At 38.1% G+C, this 22,522-nt stretch overlaps 1 protein-coding gene across 5 annotated transcripts in view; it reads left to right on the top strand.

Moving 5' to 3' along the window:
* mipol1 (mirror-image polydactyly 1) overlaps window positions 1-22,522 on the top strand; it is a 92,839-nt gene that overhangs the window by 2,427 nt on the left and 67,890 nt on the right. For all 5 annotated transcript variants that reach the window (XR_009806088.1, XM_061894919.1, XM_061894918.1 and 2 more), the window contains exon 2: window positions 12,422-12,513. Coding sequence is in view for 4 of the 5 variants with exons in the window: in XM_061894918.1 (XP_061750902.1) it covers window positions 12,464-12,513 (50 nt within the window). In the remaining variant the exon portion in view is untranslated. The remainder of the gene's footprint in view (window positions 1-12,421; window positions 12,514-22,522) is intronic.

The following is a 22,522-nucleotide window of genomic DNA, read 5'->3' as shown; positions in this document are numbered from 1 at the left end:
TTGAGAACCACTGGCTTAAATGTAATGAAACTAAAAGTAGTGTTATTGTCATTTTTGGGCTTTAACAGAGTTTGCGGCTCTAGGTGGGTTAACTTAGGTGGGAAATGGGCTCAAATGGCTCTTTGTATGCTGAAGGTTGCCGCCTCCTGCCTGCCCCGGACCTTAGTAGCTCATCGAACTACAAGGATCTGGCGAGAGTCAGGTTAGTTTTCGACTTAGACTTGGACAACCTTTATTGATCCACAAGGGAAATTGTTCCACACAGTAGCTCAGTTACAAAGGATGGGAAAGATAATGCAGGTATAAAGGAGACTAAATGTCATGTGTAATCATATTATATGTAATATTTACATTTAATATACACTGATACATTATCATATTTGTATATACTGTAATATATACCCCGCCTTCCACCCAAATGCAGCTGAGATAGGCTGCAGCACCCACCACGACCGCAAAAGGGACAAGCGGTAGAAATGGATGGATGGATTATTATATTTGTATATGATATATACTCCGGCTTCCTCCCACCTCCAAAGACATGCACCTTGGGATAGGTTGATTGGCAACACTAAATTGGCCCTATTGTGTGAATGTTGTCTGTCTATCTGTGTTGGCCCTGCGATGAGGTGCCGACTTGTCCAGGGTGTACACCGCCTTGCGCCCGATTGTAGCTGCAATAGGCTCCAGCACCCCCCGCGACCCCGAAAGGGATGAGCAGTAGAAAATGGAAGGATGGATATACAATATATAACACATCTAAATTACCATGACCAGTATTACAGTATACTTTCGTATTTACACATCCAATAAAGTATTAGCTGCAGTAAAACAACAATATATGACATTGTTGTGTGATATTACGGTACCTATCAGATTATCACACAGCCTTATAGTCTTGAAACGACTCCGCTTTGTGGCATTTTGGAAGTAGTAATGGCACCTGGAGCTGATCACACGTCTGGCAACAAGGTAGGCGTTTCCCAGGTCAGGGAGTGCGTCCTCATGAGCCGCTCTGTTTCGGGAACGCCTCCTGTTTGCGTCACGTGATCCAACTCCCAAGTAAATGTGAAATCAACAAATGCTCTTTCTGTCTTTTGTTGTGCCGCCTGGCCACAATGTAACAATTTCACAAGACATTTATTCACATTTGTTTGCTTTTTCAACTTTGAAAAGGTTTTGGGATGATTTTATTGTGATTGTGCGTGACATGAACCCTTTTCATCTGACTTCATGTAGTTGCACTTTTAGCAGCGGTATTTCTTTCGAAATAATGCACTTCTTTCATTTGTAGTCTGTCATATTGTAGTACAGCTGAGGGCTCCATGTAGTGGCAGGCCAGAGAATCACTTGATTCAAGTACAGTGCGAGTGTTGTGTCGATTATTTTATTCTACTTGTAAAGTGGAGTAAAAGAGCAAACAGGGGAAAAAGTTGCAAAGCTGACTCTAAGAACACAAAACTGCCATGCAGGTTGTTTTTTCCCTTTAAAACTGTCATTGCTCCAAAATAATAATGAATCAAAATCAATGTGATTATGAATTTATGACATATTTAAGGCCACAATTACTTCAGTTCAAATATTACCCTAAGAAATATTTTTTGTGGAAAGTATTCCGTATTTTGTGTGTTTGCTATCTAAACATTTTTTTCTTTGATGAAAAGGCTGTCAAACAAACATAAAAATACTAAATACTTAATAATTGGTGGATATATCTGAAGTCTATCTAGAGATTTAGCTGGAAAATGTCAAAAAATATTTTTAACACTTTTATGAGTGGGACCCTTTTGAATCCCTGAGGAGTTTAGTGTGATTTTTTCTTTTTTTTTTCAAATGAACTGCTTCAAAAATAATAATGAATCAAAAACAATGTGGTTATGAATTATTGACATATTTAAGGCCACAATTACTTTACATCAAATATTACACTTAGAAATGTTTTAGAGGGGAAAGTATTGCATATTTTGTGTTTGCTATCTAAAAAACTAAGTTTTCTTTGACAAAATGAGCATCAAACAAACATAAAAAAACATAATAAAAAATTATAATTGGTGGATAGATCTGAAGTCGATCGAGAGATTTTGGTGCTGAATGTCAAAAATATATTTTTAACACTTTTATTAGTGGGACCCTTTTGGATCCCTGAGGAGTTTAGTGTGATTTTTTTTTTCAAATGAACTGTCATCGCTCCAAAAAAGAATAATGAATTTAATCAATGTTATGAAATATTTTCGGGGAAACATTTTGCATATTTTCAATCATGTAATGAATTATTGACTCATTACTTCACATCAAATATTCCAGTAATGAAATATTTTTTGTGGAAAATACTGCATATTGTGTTTTTACAGTTAAAAACTGTGTTTCTTTGACAAAAATGGCATGAAACATTAAAAAAAATTGTTTTGACTTTATATCAGCAGATATATCTGAAGTTGATTTCAGCATTAAAAAAATATTTTTGAACATATTATTTATTTTGAAATGCATTTTTGAACATTTTGGATGGATTTAAAACAGTCCTAAAAAAGAATTGCCTTTGGACGGATTTCTTTCGCCCCCACCTTGCTACACTGTGATTGGTCGGAAGCTGTGAGCTCTCATCTGAATTTCCAGGTTAGCAACTGCTTGTATGTTGTTCTTCTTCTTAGGTTGTCATGTTTTTGTCGGGTGTCAGGCGCTACTGCGTCAGTGGCAAACCCCTCCTCACTCTGTTCACCAAGGTAGGGCCAAGTAGATAACACACATAACTACATACATGTATAAAGCTCACCTGTTGCTTGCAGGATCCGTGTCCTCTGTGCCACCAAGTCAAACAAGCCTTGGAGCCGCTCAAACACAAAGTAAGCAATGAGGCATGCTGGGACGTTGCACTGCATGCTGGGTAATTGTTGTCTGTGTCAGTTTGTCCTGCAACAGGTGGACATCAGTGCACCAGAAAACGTGGCGTGGTGGGACAAGTACAAGTGGGACATTCCTGTCTTGCACCTGAACGGACAACTGGTGATGAAACATAAGCTAGACCTGGAAGTGCTCAACAAACTGCTGGATCAGCACAACAAGAAATGACCAATGTTGGATTCAACTCATCCTGTCACGACAAGAAATGATACATCTTGGATTCAACTCATCCTGTCACAACAATAAATCATCAATGTTTGATTCAACTCATCCTGTCACAACAAGGAATCATCATTGTTTGATTCAACTGATCCTGTCACGACAAGAAATGATAAATGATGGATACAACTCATCCTGTCACAACAAGAAATCATAAATTTTGGATTCAACTCATCATGTCATAACAAGAAATCATTAATGTTGGATTCAACTCATCCTGTCACAACAAGAAATGATAAATGATGGATTCAACTCATCCTGTCACAACAAGAAATCAATGTTTTCAACTCGTTCTGTCACAGCAGTAAATCCTAAATGTTGGATTCAACTCATCCTTTCACGACAAGAAATCATCAATGTTGGATTCAACTCGTCCCGTCACAGCAGTAAATCCTAAATGTTGGATTCAACTCATCCTGTCACGACAAGAAATCATCAATGTTGGATTCAACTCGTCCTGTCACAGCAGTAAATCCTGTCACGACAAGAAATCATCAGTGTTGGATTTAACTCATCCTTTCACAACAAGAAATGATAAATGTTGGAATAGACTAATCTCGTCACAACAAGAAATTATAAATGTTGGATTCAACTCATCCTGTCACGCCAAAAAATATAAATGTTGGATTCAACTCATCCTGTCACAAGAAATCATAAACGTTAGATTAAACTCATCCTGTCACAACCTTCTTTGTGTCACCTCATCTGTTTTCTACTCTCACCCATGGTGGTTACCGTAACTATGCTTCTTCTTGTAGTAGCGTGCCTGCAAAGTGTTAGACGTCCATGTTGCTTCGGGTTACCATGACGACAATTGTTGTGTTAACATGGTGTGTGTCAACAAAGTGTCAGACGTCCATGTGGCTTTGGGTTACTGTGATGACAATTGTTGTGTTAGCATGGCAGCAAATTGTCAGACGTCCATGTTGCTTTGGGTTACCATGACGACAATTGTGGTGTAAGCATGGCAGCAAAGTGTCAGACGTCCATGTCGCTTAGGGTTACCATGACGACAATCGCTGTGTTAACATGGTGTGTCAGACGTCCATGTTGCTTCGGGTTACTATAACAACATGGCGTGTATCTGCAAAGTGTCAAGACGTCCATGTTGCTTTGGGTTACCATGACGGCAATTGTTGTTAGCATGGCGTGTGTCAGCAAAGTGTCAGACGTCCATCTTGCTTTGCAGAAAGCTAAAAAGAAGATGTGTGGTCTCCAAGTGCAGCTGCAACACCTGTAAGACAAACTTCCTGTTGTCCTCCTTGCTGGGCAAAATATCACTGTTGGTATCAACTAGGTGATAGCAGCTAGTTATCTTGTTGATGTCAACATCATTTTGTTACTAGCTTTTTGTTATCAACTTATTGACATTAACTTGCCCATAATGTATGTATTAATAACTATGTATGTGTGTGAAAAAAAAAATGCATGCATGTATGTAAAAATAGTTTTGTTTGTATGTATGTGTGTGTGTGTGTGTGTGTGTGTGTGTGTGTATATATATATGTATATATATGTATGTATATATATATATATGTATATATATGTATGTATGTATATATATATATATATATATATGTATATATATATATATATATGTGTGTGTATATATAATGTATGTATGTAAGCATGTATAAATACTTTTATGTATGCTTGTATATATGTATCCATCCAGCCATCTATTTTCTACCGCTTGTCTCTTTCGGGGTCGGGGGTGTTGGAGCAGCTGTATGTATGCATGTACAGTCGTGGTCAAACGTTTACATACATTTGTGAAGGGCATAATGTCATGGCTGTCTTGAGTTTCCAATAATTTCTACAACTCTTACTTTTTTGTGATAGAGTGATTGGAGCTTAACTTGTTGGTCACATATAACTTTCATGAAGTTAGGTTCTTATGAGTCTACTGAAAATGTGACCAAATCTGCTGGGTAAAAACTATACATAGAGCAACATACATTAATCAATGTTGGCGTTGTAGAAATGTTACAATCAAATCAAATTGTCTTCATGGCATGACCTCTTAACTTCATGTGAGTGATTATGATTGACGGCACCTGTTGACTTCTCTAAGTCCATTAAAATAGGGCTCATGTGATGCAGTCATTAGACTCTGTTACAAACGTGACAATGGAAAGTCAAAGGAACTCAGCACAGATCTGAAAAAACAAATTGACTTGAACAAGTTAGGAAAGTCACTTGGAGCCATTTCAAAGCAGCTTTGGGTCCCAAGAGCAAATGTGCATACAATTGTTAATAAGTATAAAGTGCAATGCACAGTTTTGTCACTGCCACAATCAGGAAGAAAACGCAAGCTATTGCCTGCTGCTGAAAGAAAAATTGGTCAGGATGATCAAGAGTCAACCGAAAACCAGCAAAAAGTTGTTCTGCAATGAATGGAAGCTGCTGGAACTCAGATGTAAGTGTCCACAGTCGAGCGTATTTTGCATCGCCATGCACTGAGAGGCTACCACGCAAGAAGGAAGCCCTTGCTCCAGAAGCGACACCTTAAGGCTCGTCTAAAGTTTGGTACTGATAACAGACAAAGATAAGACCTTCTGGAGGAAACTTCTTTGGTCAAATGAAACAAAAATTGAACATCTTGGCCACAATGCCCAGCAATATGTTTGAAGGAGAAAAGTTGAGGCCTTTAATCCCAGGAACACCATTACTACCATCAAACCTGGTGGTGGTAGTATTATGCTATGAGCCTGTTTTGCTGCCAATGCAACTGCACTTTACAGACAGTAAATGGGACAGTAAAAAAGGAGGATTACCTCCAAATTATTCAGGACAACCTAAAATCATCAACTGAAGGTTGCGTCTTGGGCACAGTTGAGTGTTCCAAAAGGACAATGACCCTAAACACATGTCGACATTGGTAAAGGAATGGCTAAAACAGGCTAGAATTAAGGTATTAGAATCGCTTTCCCAAATCCCTGATTTAAATCCCATTGAGAACATGTGGACAATGCTGAAGAAACAAGTCCATGTCAGAAAACCAACACATTTACAGTAGCTGAACTGCACCAATTTTGTCAAGAGGAGTGGTCAAAAAATCAACCAAAAGCTATGGTTACCAAAAGCGTCTTATTGTCGTGAAACTTGCCAAGGAACACGCAACCAAATATTAAAGGCCTACTGAAACCCACTACTACCGACCACGCAGTCTGATAGTTTATATATCAATGATGAAATATTAACATTGCAACACATGCCAGTACGGCCGGTTTAGTTTACTAAATTGAAATTTTAAATTTCCCACAAGTTATCCTGTTGAAAACGTCGCAGAATGATGACGTAGGCGTCATCATAGGAGATGACGCGTATGATGATGCGTATGATCACGTGTGCGCGTGACGTCTCGGGTTGTAGCGGACATTTTTTTCCAGCCCGATTCAAGCTATAAGTAGTCTACTTTATTCACATAACCACACAGTATTCTGCACATCTGTGTTGCTGAATCTTTTGCAATTTGTTCAATTAATAATGGAGACGTCAAAGTAGAAAGATGTAGGTGGGAAGCGGTGCACTGCAGCTGCCGTTAGCATCACAAACACAACTGGTGTTTCCTTTTTTAAAATTCCCGAAGGTGAAGCTTTACTATGGAACAGAGCGGTCAAGCGAACATGGATCCCGACCATATGTCAACCGGCAGGTTTCGGTGAGAAAATCGTGGTAAAAAGTCGACTCTTACCGTAGTTATGAGCGGAGCTTGCGTCCTGCTGCAGCTGAGTTGCTTCCCTCAGAGACACTGGCGGTCACCACACCCGTGGCCACACCCCTCCGACTTTTAGGTACTATATAATCTCACTAAAACACTAGTAACACAATAGGCGGATATGGGATTTTCCAGAATTATCCTACTAAATGTGTCTAATAACATCTGAATCACTCTCACTGCCCTCACCTTTTTTCCCCCTAGTCCTTCACTCTCATTATCGTCATCCACAAATCTTTCATGTTTGCTCAAATTAATGGGGAAATTGTCGCTTTCTCGGTCCGAATCGCTCTGGCTGCTGGTGGCTATGGTTGTAAACAATGTGAGGATGTGAGGAGCCCTACAACTCGTGACGTCACGGGCGCATCGTCTGCTACTTACGGTACAGGCAAGGCTTTTTTATTAGCGACCAAAAGTTGCGAACTTGCACTTTAGAGCTGCAGCTATCAAATATTTTAGTAATCGAGTATTGTATCTAATATCACGATCGATTGATCGAATAAATAATATTTTTGCTTAAATTTTTTTTTTTTTTTTTTTCTGTCCTGCCACCTTCTCAGGAAAATCATATTGTTGATGTAGATGCCCATATCGACTGTAGAAATTTACTGTACAAAAGAGAAGTGTGGGATACTTCCCTTGTTGCCTCATTTGTATTTTGACTTTATTAAATGGATTTATATTATTATTTGGTGCAGCCAGGCCGGAGCAATATTTTTGCGTAATTAAGGTTTAATTATACAAGATGTGCCCTCAATTACTGCGTTTGGCCTAATTGTCTTTTATTTCCTAAACACGTTTTCATTTTTGAAGGCTGACACGCACAGCTGAAATGCATTCGTAGTTGACTGTTTCAATTTGTGTGTGCCAATAAAAACAGGTGCACTCACAGCCCTATGTGCTGTGTGGTGTGACTGCATAAATGAAGTTCTTGTCTCGTGTGGTTTTGATGATTATTTTACGGTGCCGTTTAGATGGCGTTTTTTTCCACGCAAATCCGCTGATCCGTTTTCAACCTGCCAACAATACATAAACAATATAAAAAGACGAACTACTTAATAATGACAACTGTTTACAATTTTAAGAATGCAATACAGTTCATTGTATGCAAAATAGTAATCAATGTCCATTTTGCTATCATAAAATGTTTGGGATGAAAATACATACATATAAAATTACAAACCCCGTTTCCATATGAGTTGGAAAATTGTGTTAGATGTAAATATAAATGGAATACAATGATTTGCAAATCATTTTCAACCCTTATTCAGTTGAATATGCTACAAAGACAAGATATTTGATGTTCAAATTGATAAACATTTTTTTTGCAAATAATTATTAACTTTTGAATATAATGCCAGCAAAACGTGACAAAGAAGTTGGGAAAGGTGGCAATAAATACTGATAAAAGTTGAGGAATGCTCATCAAACACTTATATGGAACATCCCACAGGTGTGCAGGCTAACTGGGAAACAGGTGGGTGCCATGATTGGGTATAAAAGCAGCTTCCATGAAATGCTAAGTAATTCACAAACAAGGATGGGGTGAGGGTCACCACTTTGTAAGCAATTCGTCAAACAGTTTTAGAACAACATTTCTCAACGAGCTATTGCAAGGAATTTAGGGATTTTACCATCTACAGTCCGTAAAATCATCAAAAAGTTCAGAGAATTCGGAGTAATCACTGCACGTAAGCAATAATATTACGGACTTTTGATCCCTCAGGCGGTACTGCATTAAAAACCGACATCAGTGTGTAAAGGATATCACCACATGGGCTCAGGAACACTTCATTAAACCACTGTCAGTAACTACAGTTGGTCGCTACATCCGTAAGTGCAAGTTAAAACTCTGCTATGCAGCGGAGACCCCGGACTGTTGAACGACTAAAACTCTACATAAAACAAGAATGAGAGAATTCCACTTTCAAAGCTTCAACAATTAGTTTCCTCAGTTCACAAACGTTTATGGAGTGTTGTTAAAATAAAAGGTGATGTAACACAGTGATGAACATGCCCTTTCCCAACTACTTTGGCACGTGTTGCAGCCATGAAATTCTAAGTTAATTATTATTTGCAAAAAAAAATTAAGTTTATGAGTTTGAACATCAAATATCTTGTCTCTGTAGTGCATTCAATTGAATACGGGTCGAAAAGGATTTGCAAATCATTGTATTTCGTTTATATTTACATCTAACACAATTTCCCATCTCATATGGAAACAGGGTTTGTAGTTCAAAATTAATATTCCCTGAGAAAGTTAAAATAAAACTATATTTTAATATCAAAAATAAAACAAGAACAGTTTTCAATATATCAAACATAAAAAGTGGATTAGGTAGTGCCTTTAATACTGCATTTGAAATGTGCAACCAGTGGTGAGTCACCACCAAGCACAAACCGCGCATGCTCACAAAAGTAGCGTCAGATATACTGCCTGTCCGAGCACCCACTGGCAGAAATGCAGACCGGCGTCTATGCTGTAGAGCAGAGGTCGGGAACCTTTTTGGCTGAGAGAGCCATGAAAGCCAAATATTTTAAAATGTATTTCCGTGAGAGCCATATAATAGTTTTTAACAATGAATGTAACTAAATGCCTGCATTTTTTTTAGTAAGACCAACATTTTTAGAGTATTGTAGGTCTCTTACTCTTTTTAAGAACATTGTTATTCTGAAGCTAACCAATAATAAATCAAATACTTCTTATCATGAATGCGACTTCTTGAACAGGTGAGGTAGAATTGGATATGTTGACACTGTGATTATCAGCGTAATTTTGTAGGTAGGTAAGTATTGTTATTGCCCAGGTACAACACAACTTTGTTGATTGACTGATTGATTTGATTAGACAAACAAACAGTGTCTAGGGTCACAGAACAGCTATGGGGAGAAAAAAAAACTCCAGAGCAAAGCATATATACGTATCACAACATACATCTCCAGACTTGCAACAGAGGGGAGGGAGTGGGGGGCTACGGTGGCGGGCTGCAGCTCTTCAAACACTGCCCAGTTGTCCATCACCCCTAAGGGATTCGCGTGAAGGCCGTTGGATGTATTATTCATTACTTATCGTGTTAAGCAATGTCAGCTAAGATTTATCTTGAGAGCCAGATGCAGTCATCAAAAGAGCTACATCTGGCTCTAGAGCCATAGGTTCCCTACCTCTGCTGTAGAGACTATAGTGGCTGCAAGTGCAAGCAATCCAGGTAGCATGTGGTTCCATGACTTGAATAACCCGAATAACTTTCATGTGGTTACTAATGAAAGGCTAATTGAACACGACAGCTCGGATAGCGTTATTAGTTTTTCAACACCTTTTGGCGGCATTTGATGATTTTGCGGTAGTGAAAGAACACATCCTGGTTATCATAATGAATAACATATATTTTACTAACAAAACTTTTGCGTATACATGTGATAATAGATAACTTACCTTGCAGGCAGCATGGTGGAACAGGGGTAAGTGCGTCTGCCTCACAATGCGAAGGTCCTGTGTTCGATCCTGCTCTCTGGATCTTTTTGTGTGGAGTTTGCAGTTCTCCCCCGTGACTACGTGGGTCACAGAACAGTCTAAAGACATGCACCTGGGGATAGGTTGATTGGCAACACTAAATTGGCCCTAGTGTGAATGTGAGTGTGAATGTTGTCTGTCTGTCTGTGTTGGCCCTGCGATGAGGTGGCGACTTGTCCAGGGTGTACCCCGCCTACCGCCGGAATGCAGCTGAGATAGGCTCTGGCACCCCCAGTGATCTCAAAAGGGACAAGCGGTAGAAAATGGATGGATGGATGGATGGACTTACCTTGTGTGACATCCTTGTATTGGATGCTTTCTCAACAGGTGCTGCAGCACCGAACTTGTGCTATTGTGGTATGCCAGCTCCACTTTGCAATGTCTGCATACGACTGCATTTTTCTTCGATTTTAGTGTGATGTGTTCCCACACCTTACACAATTTTTGTCGCTTCTTAATTCCCTCATTTTGCTATGTATCTTGTCCACTGCTTTTTGCGGCGTCTGCCATTGCAAGTTATGTCGGTGAAAAAGTTTACTAAACCCAAGCGTATTTTAAGGAGCGGTGTTGTCCAGTGCAGGGGTCGTATGATCTGACGTAAACACGCTGTGCAATACTTAAACACTCCAGGTGAAACGTGAGCTTTGACTACTAAACGGACCAAAATCCCGTAAATAAACAACAAACAAACAAAAAATTTAATGACGCTCGTTTCAGCTCTGCCTTTATATATGTATGTATGCATGTATCAATCATTTCATGTAGGATAGATGAGAATAGATAATTGAATGTATAAATAATGTATTTGTATGTATGTGTATATGTTTAAATAATTGTATGTATGCATAAATAATGTATTTGTATGTATGCATTTATAATGTGTTTGTATGTGTGTGTATGAATATTATATCAATGTAGTATGTGTGTAACATGTATCTATTTTGAGAGTAGGTGTGTGTGTGTGTGTGTGTGTGTGTGTGTGTGTGTGTGTGTGTGTGTGTGTGTGAAACATGTGGAGTGGGTCTGTGTGTAACACGTATCTAGTGTGTGTAACGTGTGTAGTGGGTCTGTGTGTGTGTGTAACATTTATCCAGTGTGAGCGTGTAGTGTGTGTGTAACTTGTGTAGTGTGTGTGTGTGTGTGTAGTGGGTCTGTGTGTAACGTTTGTAGTGGGTCTGTGTAACATGTATCCAGTGTGAGTGTGTGTGTGTAAAAAGTGTAGTGTGTGTCTAACGTGTGTAGTGGGTCTGTGTGTAATGTGTGTAGTGGGTCTATGTGTGTAACATGAATGTAGTATGTGTATTGTAATGTGTGTGTGTGTACTATGTGTGTGTGACATGTACGTGTAGTTTGTGTGTAACGTGTATGTAGTGTGTGTGTGTGTAAAATGCATGTTTAGTGTGAGCGTGTACTATGTGTGTGTAACATGCATGTGGAGTGTGTAACGTGTGTGTAGTGTGAGAAACGTGTGTAACATGCATGTACTATGTACGTGTAACATGCGTGTGTGTGTGTGTAACATGCATGTGTTGTGTGAGTGTGTGATCATACGTGTAGAATGTGTGTAACGTGTACTATGTGTGTAACGTGTGTGAAAAATAAAGATAAAGGTATGTGGATGTGTAGTGTGTGATCATTTATGTAGTATGTGTGTGTAACGTGTGTACTCTGTGTGTAACATGAAAGTATAGTGTGTGTGTAACGTGTGTACTATTTGTGTGTAAAATGTGTATAGAATATGTATAACATGCATGTGTAGTGTGAATGTGTAACGTGTACTGTGTGTGACGTGTGTACTATGTGTGTAACGTGTACGTTTTGTGTGTAACATGTATGTAGTGTGAGCGTGTAGTATGTGTGTAACATACATGTGCAGTGTGAGTGTGTAACGTGTGTTCTGTGTGTAACATGCATGTGTAGTGTGAGTGTGTAATGTGTGTAACATGTGTACTATGTGTGTGTAACATGTTTGTAGTTTGTGATCACGTGACCATAAAGCACGATTGGATGACAACATGTATGAAATAAATCCTGTTTGTAAAAAAACTGATGAGATTTTCTTCCCACAGAAAAAACATTCCAGGCAATCCAGAAGATAACAACTTGTCAAGATGGACGCCAAGCAAAGATCTGCAAGACTCACTGGTGGACATGTACAAAGGTAAATCACCTTTACAGAGGTAAACCACCTTCACGAAGGTAAATCACCTTTACAAAGGTGAATCACCCTTGCAAAGGTAAATCACCCTTGCAATGGTAAATCACACTTACAAAGGTAAATCACCTTTACACAGGTAAACCACTTTTTGTAGAAAGGTGATGTGTACACAAGTAAATAAGGCATACTAAGGTAAAAGTGTTTAAAAGTAAATAGGGCATACTAAGGTAAATAATGTGTACAAAAGTAAATAAGGCATAGTAAGGTATACAGTTGTGATCAAAATTATTCAACCCCCACACAATTTTGGTGTTTTAGCAAGTTGGACATTTATTCCGTATTTTGTTTATAGTCATATCAAATAAAGATGTGTCAAATAGACAAATGCAACTTAAATTGTAACACTGTATTTTCCAAAATACCAAAAAAGGAAATTTTTCTTAATATCGCATTGACAAAATGATTCAACCCCCTAGTTACATGCATCTTTAGTACTTAGTAGAACACCCTTTGACAGTAATTACATCCTTCAAACGTGATACATAACCGGACACAAGCTTCTTGCAATGATCTACAAGTATTTTAGCCCATTCCTCTTGGGCAAAGGCCTCCAGTTCATTCATATTCTTGGGCTTGCGTGCTGCAACTGCCTTCTTCAAGTACCACCACCACAGGTTTTCTATAGGATTTAGGTCTGGCGACTGTGAAGGCCACTCCAGAGTCTTCCAGCCTTCTTCTGCAACCACTCTGATGTTAATTTGGAGGTATGCTTGGGATCGTTGTCCTGTTGGAAGGTCCAACGTCTCCCAATCCTCAGCTTCGTCACTGACTTCATGACATTTGCAGCTAATATATCCTGGTAGGAAATAGAATTCATAATGCCTTGAACGCGCCGGAGATTCCCGGTACCTGAGGCAGAGAAACAGCCCCAGAGCATGATTGACCCCCCACCATGCTTAACAGTAGGCAAGGTGTACTTTTCTTTGTAGGCTTCATTTTTTCTCCTCCAGACATAACGTTGATTCATAGGCCCAAAGAGTTCCACTTTTGTCTCATCACTCCATAGAAAAGTTTCCCAAAACCTTTGGGGTTTGTCAAGATGATTTTTGGCATACTGGAGTCTATTTTACTTGTGCCTGGTAGTCAGAAGTGGGGTGCGCCTGGGAGTTCTGGCATGGAGGCCTTCATCTCGCAGTGCGCGCCTTATTGTTTGGGACGAAACCTGCATTCCCCCTCTGCAATGTCCTTTTGTAGTTCCTCAGCTGTTACCCTGGGGTTTTTCACCACTGTACGCTCAAATACCGGACAACAGTTGCACACAGCATCCTCTTTCTACCACGCCCAGGTAGTGTTTCCACTGTGCCTTTAGCTTTAAACTTGCGAATTATGCTCCCAACTGTGTCTCATGGAATGTGTAATGTCTTTGCTATTTTCTTATATCCATACCTCCTCTCTTGACTTCTTTGACCACTCCCTGGACTTCACCATGTTGCAAATACACCATTGACCATCTACAAGAAGCTGAGCGTCACAGTCTTTTTCAATCAGTTTAATTGTTGTTCGTTATGGTTCTAATCACATCTACAGGTGTTTTCAACACCTGATTGAAAAGACCTTATTCAAATTCTGTTCTTAAATGTTATGATCTTCAAGGGGTTGAATAATTTTGTCAATGAGATATTAAGAGAAATGGCACGGTTTGGTATGTTACAAAATATAATGTTGTAATTCAAGTTGCATTTATCTATTTAATGCATCTTTATTTGATATTACTATAAACAATATACTGAATAAATGTCCTACTTGCTAAAACACCAAAATTATGTGGGGGTTGAATAATTTTGATCACAACTGTATAATCTGTACAAAAGTAAATAAGGCATATTAAGGTAAATAATTTGTACAAAAGTAAATAAGTCACTGTAAGGTAAATGTGTACACAAGTAAATAAGGCATACTAAGGTAAATAATGTGTACAAAAGTAAATAAGGCATACAAAGGTAAATAACGTATACAAAAGGTAATCAGTGTATACAAAAGATAAATGATGTGTGCAAAAGTGAATAAGGTATACAAAGGTAAATAATGTCTACAAAAGGTAAATTAAGTGTACAAAAGTAAATAAGCTTTACATCTCCAGAAACCTTTAAAATGATGTGTACAAAAGGTAATTAATTATGTTCAAAAGGTAGTTAATTATGTTCTAAAGGTAAATGATTTGTACAAAGGTAAATATTGTGTACAAAAGGTAGTTAATTATGTTCTAAAGGTAAATGATTTGTACAAAGGTAAATATTGTGTACAAAAGGTAAATGTGTACAAAAGTAAATAAGGCATACAAAGGTAAATGTGTACAAAAGTAAATAAGTCATTCTAAGGTAAATATTTTGTACAAAAGGTAAATGTGTACACAAGTAAATAAAGCATGCAAAGGTAAATATGTACAAAAGTAAATAAGACATACTAAAGTAAATGTTGTGTACAAAAGGTAAATAATGTGTACAAAAGTAAATAGGGCATGCAAAGGTAGATGTGTACAAAAGTAAATAAGACATACTAAGGTAAATAATGTATACAAAAGGTAAATTGTGTATACAAAAGATAAATGATGTGTACAAAGGTGAATAATGTCTACAAAAGGTTAATTAAATGTATAAAAGTAATTAAGCTTTACAACTGCAGAAACTTTTATAATAATGACGTGTACAAAAGTTAATTATATTTTAAAGGTAATTAATTATGTTCTAAAGGTAAATGATTTGTACAAAGGTAAATATTGTGTACAAAAGGTAAATAATGTGTATAAAAGTAAATAAGACATACAAAGGTAAATCTGTATTAAGGTAAATAAGGCATTCTAAGGTAAATATTGTGTACGAAAGGGAAATGTGTACACAAGTAAATAAAGCATGCAAAGGTAAATATGTACAAAAGTAAATAAGACAAACTAAAGTAAATGTTGTGTACAAAAGGAAAATAATGTTTACAAAAGTAAATAAGGCATACTAAGGTAAATAATGTATACAAAAGGTAAATAGCGTGCACAAAAGATAATGTGTACAAAAGTAAATAAAGCATACAAAGGTAAATGTGTACAAAAGTAAATAAGGCATACTATGGTACATAAAGTATACAAAAGGTAAACAGTGTGTACAAAAGATAAATGATGTGTGCAAAAGTAAATAAGGTATACAAAGGTAAATAATGTCTACAAAAGGTAAATTTTATGTACAAAAGATAAATATAGTGTACAAAAGTAATTAATGTATACAAAGGTAAGTAATTTCTACGAAAGTACACCTACTCAGTGGTTAGAGTGTCCGCCCTGAGATCGGTAGTTTGTGAGTTCAAACCCAGACCGAGTCATACCAATTACTATAAAAATGTGACCCATTACCTCCCTGCTTGGCACTCAGCATCAAGGGTTGGATTTTGGGGTTGAATCACCAAAAATGATTCCCGGGCCACCGCTGCTGCCCACTGCTCCCCTTACCTCCCAAGGGGTGAACAAGGGGATGGGTCAAATTCAGAGGACAAATTTCACCAGAGCCTAGTTTGTGTGTGACAACCATTAGTACTTTAACTTTTAAAAGGTAAATTATGTGTATAAAAGTAAATAACCTATACACCTGCAGCATGTACATAACCTTTATAATGATGTGTACAAAAGGTAATTCATTTCGTTCAAAAGGCAATTAATTATATGTAAAAGTTAAATGATTTGTGCAAAGGTAAATATTCTGTACAAAAGGTAAATAATGTGAACGCGAGGTAAATAGAAATACAAATGTACATAACCTTTACAATGGTGTGTACAAAAGGTAAATATTTATTTACAAAAGGTAAATATTGTGTGCACAAGGTAAATAATGTGTACAAAATGTAAATAAAAATACAAAAGTTAGATAACCTTAATTCTGTTCAAAAGGTCATTTATGTGTTATTCTCATGACCAGACCTGTTGTTTATTTGGTACCTGCCAGTTTGGACTACAACTGGGGTCTTCCTCAGAGGTTGTCACCTGATGTTTTTGTGACATGTTTGCTTAGCTCATTTGAACAGTTTTTGGAGCTGTCTAGTAGCAGGCTGACAGCGCCATCTAGAGTCCGACCTCTTCAGGACTGTGTCCCAGGTTGGTACGCCACCTGGTCCCAGGTCACAGTCTGGCTAAGAGAATAAAACTTTCCATCATTTTTTTAGAAGACCCAATGAACCTCTCTGGATTAGTAATTAATTATGTACAAAAGGTAGTTAATTATGTACAACAAGTAATACATTTTCAACAACAGGTAATGAATTATACAAATAATATAAAGGAAGGTCAATAAAATGTACAAAAGTAAACAACAGGCTTCACTATCACATAGAAAGGCATGCCAATAATAATATAATAATGATAGTAATAATGCTAATAGTACTAAAATGTTAATAGTCATATAACATTAACTGTAATAATAACAGTATCAATTTGAACAGTAATTGTAACAATAACACTTGTAGTACTACTACTACTAATAATCCTACTATTAATAGTAACTGCGTGTAAGGCGTGAAGGTGTAGTGAGGAGGTTTGTCCACGAGGTGGAAGTATGCATCTTTCCACAGATAAGGTGACAGGTTCATATTAATATTAGTTCTGCTGTACATTCAAACAATCATATGCATAATTTAAATAAAATTGAATCCTAAATATATTTAAAACTACATCATATACCATGTTTACTACAGTAACATGTATGTTTTTATATCAATATACTTACTGTCTTTCATCTCACTTGTATTATCTTAATCAGCATCATCATCGTCATAATAATAATTATAATTGTCAGTATAATAATAATCATTATAATCACAAAAGCCCTACTTTGGAACATATTCACAGACTATCTAGTATTTGGTTTGTTAACTTATTTAGCTGCCACCATGTTTCATCATATATTACTACCTTTGATCAAATCAGTGTTTACTTTTGTATATAAATCAACACAAAATGCCTACTTTGGAACAATGTTCACAGACTATCTAGTATTTGGATTCTTAACTTCAACACATCATGTCTTGAACAATGACATTGTCACAACATTACATGTCGCTTCCAGGTGACACACACACACACACACACACACACACACACACACACACACACACACGATAAATTTAATGAAAAGGCTGAGAGTGAATGGAGGGGTCATGTGAAGCTTTTAATCTGCAAACTGGGTGGTCTGAATTTGCGTGCGTGCGCGCGCACACACACACACACACACACACACACACACACACACACACACACACACACACACACACACACACACACACACACACACACACACACACACACACACACACACACACACACACACACACACACACACACAAACAAAAATGTTGTAGTGCTACACACAATACCCTATAATGTCAGTGTGTAAATGTTTTTTTTTTGTTTTTGTAAAGATATTACAACTAAAAAAAAGAAGAAAAAAAATGTAGTTAAGTATTTTATGGTAGCAACTGTTGTAGGACACTATTTTGTACACTTTGTTGGCATGCGTTGTAGTGCACGTTATTTTTTACAATATGTCGCGTGTATTGTCATACATGTTGTTTTCCACTCTATGTTCGCGTGTGTACTAGAAGAAATTTTATATGTTGTTGTACAGTTTGTTTTCTACAGTAGGTTAGTGAGTTTTGTAGTACATGGTACACATTAGCGAGTGTTGTAGTACACAATACACGTCAGCAAGTGTTGTAGTACACGTCAGCGAGTGTTGTAGTACATGTTAGTGAGTTTTGTAGTAAATGTCAGCGAGTGTTGTACACGTCAGTGTTGTAGTACATGTTAGTGAGTTTTGTAGTACACGACAGCGAGTGTTGTAGTACACGTCAGTCAGTGTTGTAGTACATGTTAGTGAGTTTTGTAGTACACGTCAGCAAGTGTTGTAGTACACGTCAGCCAGTGTTGTACATATTAGTGAGTATTGTAGTACACGTCAGCGAGTGTTGTAGTACACGTCAGCGAGTGTTGTTGTACATGTTAGTGAATTTTGTAGTACACGTCAGCGAGTGTTGTAATACACGTCAGCGAGTGTTGTAGTACATGTTAGTGAGTTTTGTAATACACGTTAGCAAGTGTTGTAGTAAATGTTACACGTTAGTGAGTGTTGTAGTACACGTCAGCAAGTATTGTAGTACACGTTAGCGAGTGTTGTAGTACACTTTAGTCAGTTTTGTATTACACGTTAGTGAGTTTTGTAGTACACGTTAGCGAGTTTTGTAGTACACGTTAGCGAGTGTTGTAGTACAAGTGAGCGAGTGTTGTAGTACAAGTAAGCGAGTATTGTAGTACAAGTTATCGAGTGTTGTTGTACATGTTACACATTAGTGAGTTTTGTAGTACATGTTAGCAAGTGTTGTAGCACGCGTTTCACATTAGTTAGTGTTGTAGTACAAGTGAGCGAGTGTTGTAGTACACATTACACATTAGCGAGTTTTGTAGTACAGGTTAGTAAGTGTTGTTGTACACGTTAGCGAGTGTTGAAGTACACGTTTTGAGTGTTGTAGTACGGGTTACTCGTTGGCAATTGTTGTATTACACATCAGCGAGTGTTGTAGTACATATTAGTGAGTGATGTAGTACATGTCACATATTAGCGAATGCTATAGTACATGTTAGCGAGTGTTGTAGTACACGTTACATGTAAGCGAGTGTTGTAGTACACGGTAGTTAGTTTTATAGCACACGTTACACTGTAGCAAGTGTTGTAGTACACATTATACGTTAACAAATGTTGTAGTGTACATTACACATTAGCGAGTGTTGTAGTACACATTACTGAGTGTTGTAGTAAATGTTAATGAGTGTTATAGTACACGTTACACGTTAGTGAGTGTTGTAGTACACGTTAGCAATTGTCGTAGTACACATTACATGTTAGCGAGTGTTGTACTACATGGTAGTTAGTGTTGTAGTACACGTTACACGTTAGCAAGTGTTGTAGTACACACTACACGTTAACAAGTGTTGAAGTACACGTTACACGTCAGTGAATGTCGTAATACATGTTACACATTAACGAGTGTTGTAGTACACGTTACACATTAGCGAGTGTTTGAGTACACATTAAGTATTGTAGTACACATCACATGTCAGCAAGTGTTGTAGTACATGTTACATGTCAGCGATTGTTGTAGTACATGTTACACGTCAGCAATTGTTGTAGTACATGTCACACGTCAGCTACTGTTTTAGTACATGTTACACGTTAGCGAGTGTTGTATTACACGTTACATGTTAGCGAGTGTTGTACTACACGTTACAGGTCAGTGAGTGTTGTATTACACGTTACAGGACAGTGAGTGTTGTAGTACACGGTACACATTAATGAACGTTGTAGTACATGTTACACGTCAGCGAGTTGTAGTACACGCCACACGTTAGCGAGTGTTGTAGTACACGTTACATGTTAGCATGTGTTGTGGTAAAGGTTAGACATTAGCGAATGTTGTAGTACACGTTACCCGTTAGCGAGTGTTGTAGTAGAGGTTAGACATTAGCGAGTGTTGTAGTACACGTCAGCGAGTCTTGTAGTACACGTTACACGTTATGGAGTGTTGTAGTACACATTTGTGAGTGTTGTAGTACACGTTAAACATTAGTGAGTGTTGTAGTAGACGTCAGCGAGTCTTGTAGTACATGTTACACGTCAGCGAGTTGTAGTACACGTCACACGTTAGCGAGTGTTGTAGTACACGTTACACGTTAGCATGTGTTGTGGTAAAGGTTAGACATTAGCGAGTGTTGTAGTACACGTCAGCGAGTCTTGTAGTACACGTTACACGTTATGGAGTGTTGTAGTACACGTTTGTGAGTGTTGTAGTACACGTTAAACGTTAGCGAGTGTTGTAGTACATGTTTGTGAGTGTTGTAGTACACATTTCATGTCAGTGCATGTTGTAGTACAAGTTAGCAAGTGTTGTAGTACATGTTACACGTTAGCAAGTGTTGTAGTGCACTTCAGCTAGTGTTGTAGTAGAGGTTAGACATTAGCAAGTGTTGTAGTACACGCCAGCGAGTGTTGTAGTACATGTTACATGTTAGCGAGTGTTGTAGTACACATCAGTGAGTGTTGTAGTACAGGTTAGACACTACCGAGTGTTGTAGTACACGTCAGCGAATGTTGTAGTACACGTTACACGTTAGCGAGTGTTGTAGTAGAGGTTAGACATTAGCGAGTGTTGTAGTACACGTTATGGAGTGTTGTACTACACGTTTGTGAGTGTTGTTGTACACGTTACACGTTAGCGAGTGTTGTAGTACATGTTCATGAGTGTTGTAGTACACGTTACACGTTGGCGAGTGTTGTAGTACACGTTACTCGTTGGCAATTGTTGTATTACACATCAGCGAGTGTTGTACTGCATATTAGTGAGTGATGTAGTACATGTCACATATTAGCGAGTGCTATAGTACACGTTAGCGAGTGTTGTAGTACACGTTACACGTTAGCGAGTGTTGTAGTGAAGTGAAGTGAATTATATTTATATAGCGCTTTTCTCAAGTGACTCAAAGCGCTTTACATAGTGACACCCAATATCTAAGTTACATTTAAACCAGTGTGGGTGGCACTGGGAGCAGGTGGGTAAAGTGTCTTGCCCAAGGACACAACGACAGTAACTAGGATGGCACAAGCGGGAATCGAACCTGCAACCCTCAAGTTGCTGGCACGGCCACTCTACCAAACCGAGCTATGCCGCCCCGTAGTACACATTACATGTAAGCGAGTGTTGTAGTACACGTTACTGAGTGTTGTAGTACATTTTAATGAGTATTGTAGTACACGTTACACGTTAGTGAGTGTTGTAGTACACGTTAGCAATTGTTGTGGTACACATTACATGTTAGCGAGTGTTGTACTACATGGTAGTTAGTGTTGTAGTACACGTTACACATTAGCAAGTGTTGTAGTACACATTACACGTTAACAAGTATTCAAGTACACGTTACACTTCAGTGAATGTCGTAATACATGTTACACATTAACGAGTGTTGTAGTACACGTTACACATTAGCGAGTGTTGTAGTACACATTAAGTATTGTAGTACACATCACATGTCAGCAAGTGTTGTAGTACATGTTACATGTCAGCGATTGTTGTAGTACATGTTACACGTCAGCGATTGTTGTACTACATGTCACACGTCAGCTACTGTTTTAGTACATGTTACACGTTAGCGAGTGTTGTATTACACGTTACATGTTAGCGAGTGTTGTACTACACATTACAGGTCAGTGAGTGTTGTATTACACGTTACAGGACAGTGAGTGTTGTAGTACACGGCACACATTAGTGAACGTTGTAGTACATGTTACACGTCAGCGAGTTGTAGTACACGTCACACGTTAGCGAGTGTTGTAGTACACGTTACACGTTAGCATGTGTTGTGGTAAAGGTTAAACATTAGCGAGTGTTGTAGTGCACGTCAGCGAGTCTTGTAGTACACGTTACACGTTATGGAGTGTTGTAGTACACGTTTGTGAGTGTTGTAGTACACGTTAAACGTTAGCGAGTGTTGTAGTACATGTTCGTGAGTGTTGTAGTACACATTTCATGTCAGGGCGTGTTGTAGTACAAGTTAGCAAGTGTTGTAGTACATGTTACACGTTAGCAAGTGTTGTAGTGCACTTCAGCTAGTGTTGTAGTAGAGGTTAGACATTAGCAAGTGTTGTAGTACATGCCAGCGAGTGTTGTAGTACATGTTACATGTTAGCGAGTGTTGTAGTACACATCAGTGAGTGTTGTAGTACAGGTTAGACACTACCGAGTGTTGTAGTGCACGTCAGCGAATGTTGTAGTACACGTTACACGTTAGCGAGTAGTACACGTTACACGTTAGCGAGTGTTGTAGTAGAGGTTAGACATTAGCGAGTGTTGTAGTACACGCCAGCGAGTCTTGTAGTACACGTTTGTGAGTGTTGTAGTACATGTTTCACATTAGCGAGTGTTGTAGTACACA

This window comes from Nerophis ophidion, linkage group LG03 (assembly GCF_033978795.1).
Source record: "Nerophis ophidion isolate RoL-2023_Sa linkage group LG03, RoL_Noph_v1.0, whole genome shotgun sequence".
NCBI lineage: Eukaryota > Metazoa > Chordata > Actinopteri > Syngnathiformes > Syngnathidae > Nerophis > Nerophis ophidion.
The sequence above is the reverse complement of the archived record's forward strand: the minus strand, read 5'-3'. Positions and strand labels throughout refer to the sequence as shown.